General features: G+C 44.7%; 1 protein-coding gene across 2 annotated transcripts in view; it reads right to left on the reverse strand.

Moving 5' to 3' along the window:
* LOC139368729 (sema domain, immunoglobulin domain (Ig), short basic domain, secreted, (semaphorin) 3B) overlaps window positions 1–12,000 on the reverse strand; it is an 89,644-nt gene that overhangs the window by 22,320 nt on the left and 55,324 nt on the right. For both annotated transcript variants that reach the window (XR_011627012.1, XM_071108022.1), the window contains exons 2-4: window positions 9,307–9,675; window positions 8,040–8,197; window positions 6,681–6,743 (exon numbers count right to left, since the gene is read on the reverse strand). Coding sequence is in view for 1 of the 2 variants with exons in the window: in XM_071108022.1 (XP_070964123.1) it covers window positions 6,681–6,743; window positions 8,040–8,197; window positions 9,307–9,493 (408 nt within the window). In the remaining variant the exon portion in view is untranslated. The remainder of the gene's footprint in view (window positions 1–6,680; window positions 6,744–8,039; window positions 8,198–9,306; window positions 9,676–12,000) is intronic.

Raw genomic sequence — 12,000 nt, forward strand, 5'->3', positions numbered from 1 at the left:
AAGGACCTCAAGATGACAGCCGCACATATGTCCAGGCCATGAGCAGAGCAACAGGCCCAACCTCCACTAATACTTTAACAATGACAGCTTCTCTATCCTAGATTGAGAGATGAACCACTTCCAGACCCAGAGAGATGTACTACTCTGTGACGACCTAAATGCCAGAACTGGACATTAACCTGACACTCTCAGCACACAGGGGGACAAACACCTACCCCCCCCCAAAACAACCAGCAAAAACAGGTCACAACTCCTGCAGCTCTGTCGTATCCTGGGTCTGTACATAGTCAACGGGCTTTGAGGGGACCCCTATGGTAGGTACACCTACAGCTCATGCCTTGGCAGTAGTACTGTAGTACTTTATCACTGACCTCAACCCAGATTCTCTCAGAGTTCACAGTCAGCCCACTGACACCCCTATCAGATTGGAGCAAAATCACAGTCTACCTGAACAGAGCAATACTCAACCCTGAGGCATTACAGCCAACGGAACTGCATAATATTAAGAAATGTTATCGATGGAAGGAAAGTAGTGTAGAAATGAATTAGGTAACAAAAAATTCCATCCCATTTAGACAACTTCCTGGACAAAATGTTTCACTGTAATAGTGAAGGTGTAAATTTGGCAGGGAAGGCCAAATATTATATTTGACTTTTAACTTCCCTATTAAATAAAAAAAATTCAACCAGCCAATCTAAGAAATTGAACAACAATGAAAAATGGTTTGATGAAGAATGCAAAAACCTAAGAAAGTAATTGAGAAACCTATCCAACCTATCCAACCAAAGACATAGAGACCCCAGAAAATCTGAGCCTACGCCTTCACTATGGTGAATCACTAAAACAATACAGAAATTCACTACGGAAAAAATAAGGAACAAGATGGCAGAAATCAGCTCAATGTAATTGAAAAATCCATAGAATCGAACCTCTTCTGGGGAAATTGGAACACACTAAACAAACAACAACACGAAAAGTTATCTATTCAAAACGGAGATGTATGGATAAACCACTTCTCCATTATGTGTCTCTATAACAAAAAACAAACATCAAAAACAAATACATGATCAATTACAGATCCACAGCCTATTAAAGACTATCAGAACCCATTCAATTACATTGAATGAACTACAGGACAAAACACAAACCCTTCAACCCAAAAAGGCCTGTGGTGTTGATGGTATCTTACATGACGACCACAAATTCCAAATGGCTATACTTAAACTCTTTATCATCATCCTCAGCTCTGGTATCTTCCCCAATATTTGGAACTAAGGACTGGTCATTCCAATCCACAAAAGTGGAGACAAATTTGACCTCAATAACTATCCTGGGATATGCATTAACAGCAACCTTGGGAAAATCCTTGACATTATTATTAACAGCAGGTTAGTTCTTTCCTCAGCGAAAACAATGTGCTGAGCAAATGCCAAATTGGCTTTTTACCAAATTACCGTACGACAGACCACGTATTCACCCTGCACACCCTAATTGACAAACAAAACAAAACAAAACAAAAAAAACACAACACTTTCTTTTCACAGGGCCGTGGGGTGAGAGAGGGATGCAGCTTGAGCCCCACCCTCTTCAACATGTATATCAACAAATTGGTGAGGGAAATGTCTACTGTTTGCTGATGATTTGGTGCTTCTCTCCCCAACCATGGAGGGTCTACAGCAGCACTTAGATCTTCTGGTCATCCAAAAAAGGCCCAGTTCCCAAGACCACAAATACAAATTCCATCTAGACACCATTTCCCTAGAGCACACCAAAAAAACATACCTACTTCCACCTAAACATCAGCACCACAGGTAACTTCCACAAAGCTGTGAACGATCTGAGAGACAAGGCAAGAAGGGCCTTCTACGCCATCAAAAGGAACATCAAAACACTTTAATCAGTTCTAGAACCCATTGTCCTTTATGTTTGTAAGGTCTGGGATCCGCTCACCAACCAAGAATTCATAAAATGAGACAAACACCAAATTGAGACAACATGCATAATTCTGTAAAAACATCCTCCGTGACTAACATACAACACCAAATAATGCATGCACAGCAGAATTAAGATGATACCTACTAATTATAAAAAATCCAAAAAGAGCTGTTCAATTCTACAACCCCCTAAAGGAAGCGATTCCCAAACCTTCCATTACAAAGCCATCATCTACAAAGACATTAACCTAGAGGAGAGACCCCTAAGCAAGCTGGTCCTGGGGCTCTGATCACAAACACAAACAGACCACACAGAACCTCAGGACAGCAACACAATTAGACCCAACCACATCATGAGAAAACAAAAAGAGAATTATTTGTTACACTGGAAAGAATTAACAAAAAACTGAGCAAAAACTGGAATGCTATTTGGCCCTAAACAGAGAGTTCACAGCGACAGAATACCTGATCATTGTGACTGACCCAAAATTAAGAAATGCTTTAACTGTGTACAGATTTAGTGAGCATGGCCTTGCTATTGAGCATGGCCTTGCTATTGAGCATTGCCTTGCTATTGAGCATTGCCTTGCTATTGAGCATTGCCTTGCTATTGAGCATAGCCTTGCCTTTTGTACTTTAACTATTTGCACTTCGTTACAACACTGTACATAGCCATGATATGACATTTGAATTACCTCTATTCCTTTGAAATGTTCACTGTTCATTTTGGTTAATTATTTAACTTTTGTTTATTATCTATTTTACTTGCTTTGGCAATTTAAACACATTTCCCTTGTCAATAAAGCCTTATGAGTTGAAGGGTATAAACAGAAAGAGATAAAAGAGAGAGAGAGAACGAGAGTGTTTGAGAGAGAGAGAAAGATACTGTAAGAGAGAGAGAGAGAAGCGAAAGTGAGAGAGTGAGAAGCGAGAGAGAGAACATGAGAAGCAAGAGAGAGAACGTGAGAGAGAACATGAGAAACGAGAGAGAGAGTGAGAAGCGAGGGAGAGTGAGAAGCGAGAGAGAGAGAATGAGAAGAGAAAAAAGGTATGAAGAGAAGAGGCTTTAAGAGAGAGAGGGAGGGGGGAATTGAGTCAGTGATCCCAATGTCAGAAGCCAGGGTTCTCCCTGACTCCACTCACATGGGTCACCTGACCCCTGACCCCATTCATTAAACACTCCTCTCCTCTGACTGAGAACATGCACATCACTGCCGCTACGCAGGGCAGGTTACTACAGCACACAAGGGCCGGTGACTCTCTCTCTCTCTGTTTTTATCCTACTCTCTCTCTTTCCCTTCCTTTCTCTTTCTCTCTCCCACCTCTATCTCTGTCTCTACCTATTCATTTCTCTCATCTTCTTTATTCTCTCTCTCTGTCTGTCTGTCTTTATCCTTCTATACTATACATACTGCCTATATCTCTCTACCCCCCACCCCCTTCTACCTCTCTCTCTCTCTCTCTCTCTCTCACTCTCAGAGTGCTGAACGCTTGGCTGGTCTGTGGTAAGAGAGTGGCACTCTGACAGTTGGTACAATAGAGCTCTGTGAGAACCAGGATAGAGAAACCATCCAGGAAATTCCTTCCTTTAATAATGTTAATGACTAAGAATAACACGGTGCACAGTGGCAGGGTGCTCCCATAATTAAGCACTTTACAGTAGAAGGAAATAATTTTGAGCAGTAAAAAAAATGAATAAAATCCAAAGCATACCCTTGGACAGTTTTGCTGGCTAATTATTTTGCCATTACACAATGCCATTGTACTTAGCAAGTCCGGAATGAATCCTATGTATTACCAGACAACATTTCACGTTAACATTTGGCTAGGACTGCAGGTTAAGCAGTCTAGCAGAAAGCCGAAGACATTGAAATAGATCTGTCCTCATCCTTTGTGACCGGTTTACTGTGTGAAGTGCGTACAGAATATTACTTTGATTCTTAACGAGCTAAGCTGCTGGGTGCCTCGGCTACATTGGGCTGAGAATCACCCTGTGAAAACGGAGCACATTTGTGAGAGGCAGAGAGACAGGACCAAGACAGTCCTGGCTCAGCCATAAAATGAAATTAGTCTCTTTGTTTCTCTGGGGAAAAAAACAGGACAGATAGTGAAAGAGGAAAAGAGAGAGAACTTGTTTTAAAGACAACTATTTTTTTCTTTCCTGCCCTGGTTCAGGCCACTCCCTGCAGAGACACACTGCACTATAATTAGGGGTCAAGAGTGAGATCACTGTGTGTGTGTGTGTGTGTGTGTGTGTGTGTGTGTGTGTGTGTGTGTGTGTGTGTGTGTGTGTGTGTGTGTGTGTGTGTGTGTGTGTGTATGTGTGTGTGTGTGTGTGTGTGTGTGTGTGTGTGTGTGTGTGTGTGTGTGTGTGTGTCTCTCTCAGGTGATATTAGGACCACACAGTCGGCTGACTTATGAGCTTATGGAGTTACACTGTCTATGGCATAGCCCACCTTTTCTCCTAAAGTCCTATTCGCACGGGAATAGTGTTACTAGAGTACGTTGATTATGTAATTTTTACCCCGTTATTCCAGCAGACGATTCGGATGGGATAGTTTCTTTTTACAAACTGCCTTCTGTAATTGTTCATTTTTTTCAATAAATGTACAGTTAAGATAGAAGCCTGGAGGTTTTTATTCTAGTAGAGAAGATATTCAGGTCGATAACAGGGCATCACTGTTAACTCGAGCTTGTTTCCCAACTTTCTTTACCATACCAAACCATGTTTTGTAAAGTGTCGCCATTATATTTGAATTGAGGAATATTTTAGCGATCCGCAGTGTACGTCATAAAAGCATCGACTGTAAAAAACATTTAGGCCCTTCATTTATAGGCTATGAGCAGCACGTCATAAAATGTACCAAATCAGTTATTCTTTTCTTGCTCAAACCGTGAGCAACACCTGTCAAACTCCGACATTTCTTTCAAAACACAGGGATTGGCATGGAATTTCGATTGGCATGGGACTAGTGTTACCAGAGGAGTTTGGAGTTTGCCAAAAAACTGTAAATTATTCTGGCTGGAATTGTTAATCTCCTGCCATATAAAAATTACTGAAATACAGGACTAAAATGACATGTGTGGTGTTTTGTGCTCGTGCACATAATTACATTACCTGACCTCCAAATTACATTTTTATTTTATTTAACTAGGCAGGTATTTACAATTACGGCCTCGGAACAGTGGGTTAACTACCTTGCTCAGGGGCAGAACAACAGATTTTTACCTTTTCAGCTCAGGGATTTGATCTAGCAACCTTTCGATTACTAGCCCAGCTTTAACCACTAGGCTGTCGCTACCTGTCGCTACCTGCCGCCCCCAACATCACCTGATCTCCCCAGTAAAACGAATCCCGGCCGAATAGGACTTAAAACAAATGCAGACAGAAGACCAAAACCTCACCTACATATTTTATGAAAAAGAAAGGAGAGAAAGAGAGAGAGGACAAACAGCTGGTTTCATCCTTCTCAGTGCATTCAGACACCCACGTCAATCAGTGATGCTTGGTGTAGTCTGTCTGTGTTTTTATTTAAACACAACACACCACAGAGCAAACACCCAGGAGACCAGATAATGACACTGCCTAATCCACACACACACACACACACACACACACACACACACACACACACACACACACACACACACACACACACACACACACACACACACACACACACACACACACACACACACACAGACAGACGAATGTAGGCACACGTCCACAGTCAGAGACACATGGTCAGGGTCACCATGTGATATTGAGAAAAGGGAGGAAACGGAGGAGAGAGAAAGAGGAGGGAAAATACAATGAAAGCATTTATCTTGGGCCCTAATGTGACCTTACTTCTTTCCTTTGCTCATTCTGTCTTTTCCTCACCTCTTTTCTCTCCAACACACACACACACACACACACACACACACACACACACACACACACACACACACACACACACACACACACACACACACACACACACACACAGTTCTTTAGGTGAAACAGGAGCCAGTTGTGCATTATGAATGGGGCTCGTTGTCGGTCTCCTCCAGCTGTGTAATCATACTGATTAGGGATTTCTGTTATCCAGAGCTCCACACATTCACACACAGATCCTGCGCACGCACGAATGTGCACGAACACACAAGCACATCCACGAACATGCATTATGTGAATACACACACTCACATACAGACACACATTTAGCTTGAAGTGAGAGAGATAGATGTGCAAAGTGTATATTTGGGTGGTCTGAGTGGCCTAAGGAGTTTGTAGGGTGTGTCAGTGGAACCCTACCCTGTCTGTACCCACCTACAGCCAGAGAAAGGAGCGTTCAGGCCCCAGGTCAGAACAATGGAGAGGATTGGACAGTCACACACATTCACCATCCAATACAAACAACCCAGTCAACCAAACCTTTAGTTCACTGACATACAGCACACTGTAGTTACTAACACTTCCGCTCTATGTGAGTGGGTGAAAGACAAAAGGAGGATTGGGAAATCAGAGTGTGAGATGTGTCCGGATATACTGTGGCTTTAACTGGGTGGTGATATTGAATGAGAGTAGTGTTGGAAAGTGACCTTTCACAGCTGGTTTATTTCTGTCTGAGAAGTCTTACATCCTCAGAGTCACAGGAAACAATGTACTGTCTGCCTCTGTGAGATACTGTATATCAGAATAAACATGAGAGTTTAAAACCTCTAAATAAAGTATTTTGATGGTAGCAGTGGCTGTTACTCACATTGATGTCCTTTCCTGCCCAGTTACACTCCTCCCTCCAGTCCACCGGGGCTGGCCAATAGATCTGAAATGCACAGGTCAGAGGTCAGAGGAGGCAGCAGGATGGAGGTAGGTCTGGGGTCGTGACCTCAAGCAGGGAAAGGCCTGCCCGCCACCCTGAGGGACATTTCTGAGGGAGCGTCTCTCTTCTCTCCTCCTTTCTATCACTCTTCCTCTCTTCCAGGCCCCCACACCATGATAGAGCTGAGAATCCACAAGTCACACAGTAGAAAAGCACACGACCACGAGCGAAAACAGCTTTAACGACAAGAGAGCCACTAGTACGAAAACAAGCTGTAAATCATATCTCACCAAACCACAAACAGAGTCAAACAATCTGCTCAGCACTCAGATTTCACACAGTCTGGAAGAACCTACAGACCCTGTAAAGTGTAGGGTTATAGGGTGAATGTTAGGTTGGTTATAGGGTATCGGTTAGTGAGTTACGTGTGTGTGTGTGTGTGTGTGTGTGTGTGTGTGTGTGTGTGTGCGCGCGTGCGTGCGTGCGTGCGTGTGTCCTCACAAGGATAGTAAAACAATTAAAACAATTAAAGTGGGGACATTTCAACGGTCCTCACAAGGAATAGGCACATTTTAGGTTTACAATTAGGGTTAGGGTTAGGGTTAGGGTTAAGGATTAGGAGTTCGGTTTAGGGTTAGGGGTTTGTGATTAGGGTATAGGGTTATGGTTAGGGGTGAGGGAAAACTGGATTTTGAATGGGAGTCAATTGTTTGGTCCCCACAAGGATAGTAAAACAAACGTATGTGTGTGTGTGTGCATGTGTCTGAACGTGTGTGCATGTGTCTGAACGTGTGTGCATGTGTCTGAACGTGTGTGCATGTGTCTGAACGTGTGTGCATGTGTCTGAACGTGTGTGCATGTGTGTGAGAGAGGTGTTGACAGGTAATCAGAGATTGTGTGACCCCCAAATCGCCATGGTAACCCTTGATCCCCATGTCTGCTCCGAGAGGATAAGAGTGAGATGAGATCCATCAGTCTGTCAGCACAACTGTGACACGCTAGAGCACCACTAATTCACCATGACAGAGCAGAGTGCTGTCTTATCTCTACGATTATCTACCATAACAAAGATATCTGTGTGTCCAAACCTGGGTCATCTTATCTTTAACAAAAATGGATCATTGGACCATTTGAATGTATGTCAAATGACACACAGGAAATATCAATGTAAAATTACTTTTTCAGTTTCATGAAAATGTCAGATTTATGATATTCACTAACATTAGTGTAAACATTTTCACATAGCATGGGGTAAATTGGTCATTGATTGATTGATTCATGGATGACAGGCAGACTGACCTTGTGCTCCTGCTTGGCGATGTTATCCAGGCTGAGTGACAAGAGGAAGTTGCGTGCGCCCACAAACAGCCGTCCTCTCTCCTCATCCAATAAAAGAGCGCTGAAACAGCACGAGCGCTCCAGCTCGAACCGCCGCACGCCATGGAACTGCTGTAGCTCTGAAACACAACACACACAGTGGATCATACAGACATTACATTCAACTCTCCTAGTCAAAAGGGCCCTGAAATGTACATTTTTCATCAGAGCAAATAGGTGTTTTGCTCTGCTTATGTCGATAAATGAGTCCCTATTTGATGGTTATGACGTTTTTTACAAGGCCATACAACTGGAAGTGGTTGTTTAGTTCTACTGCCAGGGTCAGTCCAGGGCAGTGGTTCCACTCGTCAGAATGGCACAGGAGGTTGGTGGCACCTTAATTGGGAAGGACCGGCTCGTGGTAATGGCTGGAGCGGAATATTTGGAATGGTATCAAATACATTCAACACATGGTTTACGTCATTCCATTTGCTCTGTTCCTTCCATTACTATGAGCCGTCCTCCCCTCAGCAGCCTGGTCTCTGTTACAGCTTTGGAATCAGCTGTCTCAGCAGGGCTTCTAAGATCTGGAGAATTGAAGCCTCCTCTCTCTTCTCTTCTCATAATATAATAATACAAATATATGCCGTTTAGCAGACACTTTTATCCAAAGCTTCTCACAGTAATGTAAGGGTGACTCAATGAATATAAACCCACAGCCCTAGCCTTGCAAGTGTCATGCTCTCCTCTCCTTGGCCTAATCTCCTCTCTCGCTGGGGAACCCTGTCAGTGTTCAACTGTAACCCTGGAGACAGGGATATCCCATGATTTAATGGCACATTCTCCGAACAGGGCCTGTGTCATCATGTAGATGAGTAGTAGTTCTGGAACACTTGTAGGTTTCTGAACTGCTGGTAAAGTAGCTACTTTGTGTAAAAGAAAGATTGGGATGATGATGTCCCTGTCACGCATACACCCCCCCCCCCCCCCCCCCCACACACTGGGGCCTTGTGTTTTGTGCAGGATAGAAAAGCACCTAATTTGTGTGGGTTTGTTCATCATTGAGCTGACATCTTACATTGAAGTGACTCACGAGACAGAACCCAACCCTGTTCCAGGGAGCCCGGCCAAGAACAACAGTAACCACATTAGTCCTGCTGGCTACTGTTCAGAGGTGTTTATGAAAAGGATATGCCTCTATATTATAGTAACTGGAGCATAGCAGGAGCATAGCAGGAGCAGGCCTTACCTTTGTAGGAGAGCTTCATGCGAGGGGAGGAGGAGGAGAATGGGTGTGAGGAGGACGAGGAGGGTGAAGAGGAGTCGCTGGTCTTGGGGATTCCGCTGGACGAGACCTGGGAGGCCTTGAGCCCCAAGAGGAGCAGGGAGCTACATGTCACCATCATCGCCATCATCATCATTACGGTCATCATCATGGCGTCCTGGGGTTGGCAGTAGCCAGTAGCGTTGGAATGGGTTGGGATGTTGTCGTCACGCTCCTCTCCAATCGGTTCTCAGCCTTCCTGTGTAGTGTGGCGTTCCCTGTTCTGCGTCTGCTGTACCGTACACCACTCAGCTCTGATGGGACTGAAGCAGCTTCTCACAGTGGCACTGGAACCTAAAAATAATCAAGCAGAGAGGCACACTTTACAAAGCCGGCCGACAAAGGTAGATCTCTACCCCACCCTCCCCTCCTCCACTCCTCCCCTCCTTCCTCTTCTAGCACCAGGAGGTAATTTTAGTCAGGCACAGAGGCTAATGGCTGATGCCCAGCCCCAGTCCTGTTAATGCCAGCTTCTATAAAGACCAGCTGTAATCGATTCACATTACGGGACACCATCCAAGGCCCATCAAACACCCAGCCCTGGTCACCTCTATGGGGGGCAGGGGATGGGGAGGACATGGTAAGCTGGGTGTGGTAGGGGCCCAGTGAAAGATATGTGGGGTGAGATATGTTGGGTGGCCCAGTGCCATGTCCAGTCTAATCCCCAACACAAGCGCCCCCTCTGTGGCAGCGCCAACACGGCCTGGGATGGCATGTCTTCTTATTCCTCTCTGTGTCTCTGCTATCCAACTGGCAGATCATTTTACACCAGATGACTTTTCCTCATTACCGGCAACCACTAATGAAGTGCACTGCAAATGAACTGGCCAGTCAAAGTGATAGGATGCTGGGATATGTGTGTGTATGGACACTTCTACAGCTATTTTACCAGGCTCCTGGTATGTGACACACATACTGTACAGTGCACATTTTCACATGCACTAGCGTACAGAAAATGGACATGCACTCTCACATACACACACGCAGGCACACACAAGCACACACGCACACACACCACAAAGGAATGCACATCACACACATACAATCAAAATCTTTCACAGCTTTGAACCCTCTCTTCAGACAGCCACAACAATAAAGTGTTTCACTGGAAATAGCCTACTTCAACATTACTGTACCTCAGTAACCTCCCTGTTGGCACCTTCAATACAATACGACTCCCTCTCTCCTTCTCATTCTTTCTCCTTGTCACCTCCACTCTCATTTTTTCTCCTGTCTCTTTCTCTGTCTCTCTCTCTCTCTGTCATTCTCCTATCTGTCTCTGTCTGTTTCTCTATCCCCTCTGTCTTTCTCCTATCTGTCTCTGTCTCTCTCTCTATCCCCTCTGTCTTTCTCCTATCTGTCTCTGTCTCTCTATCCCCCTGTCTTTCTCCTATCTGTCTCTCTCTCTATCCCCTCTGTCTTTCTCCTATCTGTCTCTGTCTCTCTATCCCCCCTGTCTTTCTCCTATCTGTCTCTATCCACCTGTCTTTCTCCTATCTGTCTCTGTCTCTGTCTCTCTATTCCCCTGTCTTTCTCCTATCTGTCTCTGTCTGTCTCTCTATCCCCCTGTCTTTCTCCTATCTGTCTCTGTCCCTGTCTCTCTATCCCCTCTGTCTTTCTCCTATCTGTCTCTGTCTGTCTCTCTATCCCCTCTGTCTTTCTCCTATCTGTCTCTGTCTCTCTATCCCCTCTGTCTTTCTCCTATCTGTCTCTGTCTCTGTCTCTCTATCCCCTCTGTCTTTCTCCTATCTGTCTCTGTCTCTCTATCCCCTCTGTCTTTCTCCTATCTGTCTCTCTCTCTCTCTCTATCCCCTCTGTCTTTCTCCTATCTGTCTCTGTCTCTGTCTGTCTCTCTATCCCCTCTGTCTTTCTCCTATCTGTCTTTGTCTCTGTCTGTCTCTCTATCCTCCTGTCTTTCTCCTATCTGTCTGTCTCTCTATCCCCTTTGTCTTTCTCCTATCTGTCTCTGTCTCTCTATCCCCTCTGTCTTTCTCCTATCTGTCTCTGTCTCTCTCTCTATCCCCTCTGTCTTTCTCCTATCTGTCTCTGTCTCTCTATCCCCTCTGTCTTTCCCCTATCTGTCTCTGTCTCTCTATCCCCTCTGTCTTTCTCCTATCTGTCTATGTCTCTCTCTCTATCCCCTCTGTCTTTCTCCTATCTGTCTCTGTCTCTCTATCCCCCCTGTCTTTCTCCTATCTGTCTCTCTCTCTACCCCCTCTGTCTTTCTCCTATCTGTCTCTGTCTCTCTATCCCCTCTGTCTTTCTCCTATCTGTCTCTATCCACCTGTCTTTCTCCTATCTGTCTCTGTCTCTGTCTCTCTATCCCCCCTGACTTTCTCTTATCTGTCTCTTCTGTCTTTCTCTCTATCCCCTCTGTCTTTCTCCTATCTGTCTCTGTCTCTCTCTCTATCCCCCCTGTCTTTCTCCTATCTGTCTCTGTCTGTCTCTCTATCCCCCCTGACTTTCTCCTATCTGTCTCTTCTGTCTTTCTCTCTATCCCCTCTGTCTTTCTCCTATCTGTCTCTGTCTGTCTCTCTATCCCCTCTTTCTTTCTCCTATCTGTCTCTGTCTCTGTCTGTCTCTCTCTATCCCCTCTGTCTTTCTCCTATCTGTCTCTGT

Source organism: Oncorhynchus clarkii, chromosome 16 (genome assembly GCF_045791955.1).
Source record: "Oncorhynchus clarkii lewisi isolate Uvic-CL-2024 chromosome 16, UVic_Ocla_1.0, whole genome shotgun sequence".
Classification (NCBI taxonomy): Eukaryota; Metazoa; Chordata; class Actinopteri; order Salmoniformes; family Salmonidae; genus Oncorhynchus; species Oncorhynchus clarkii.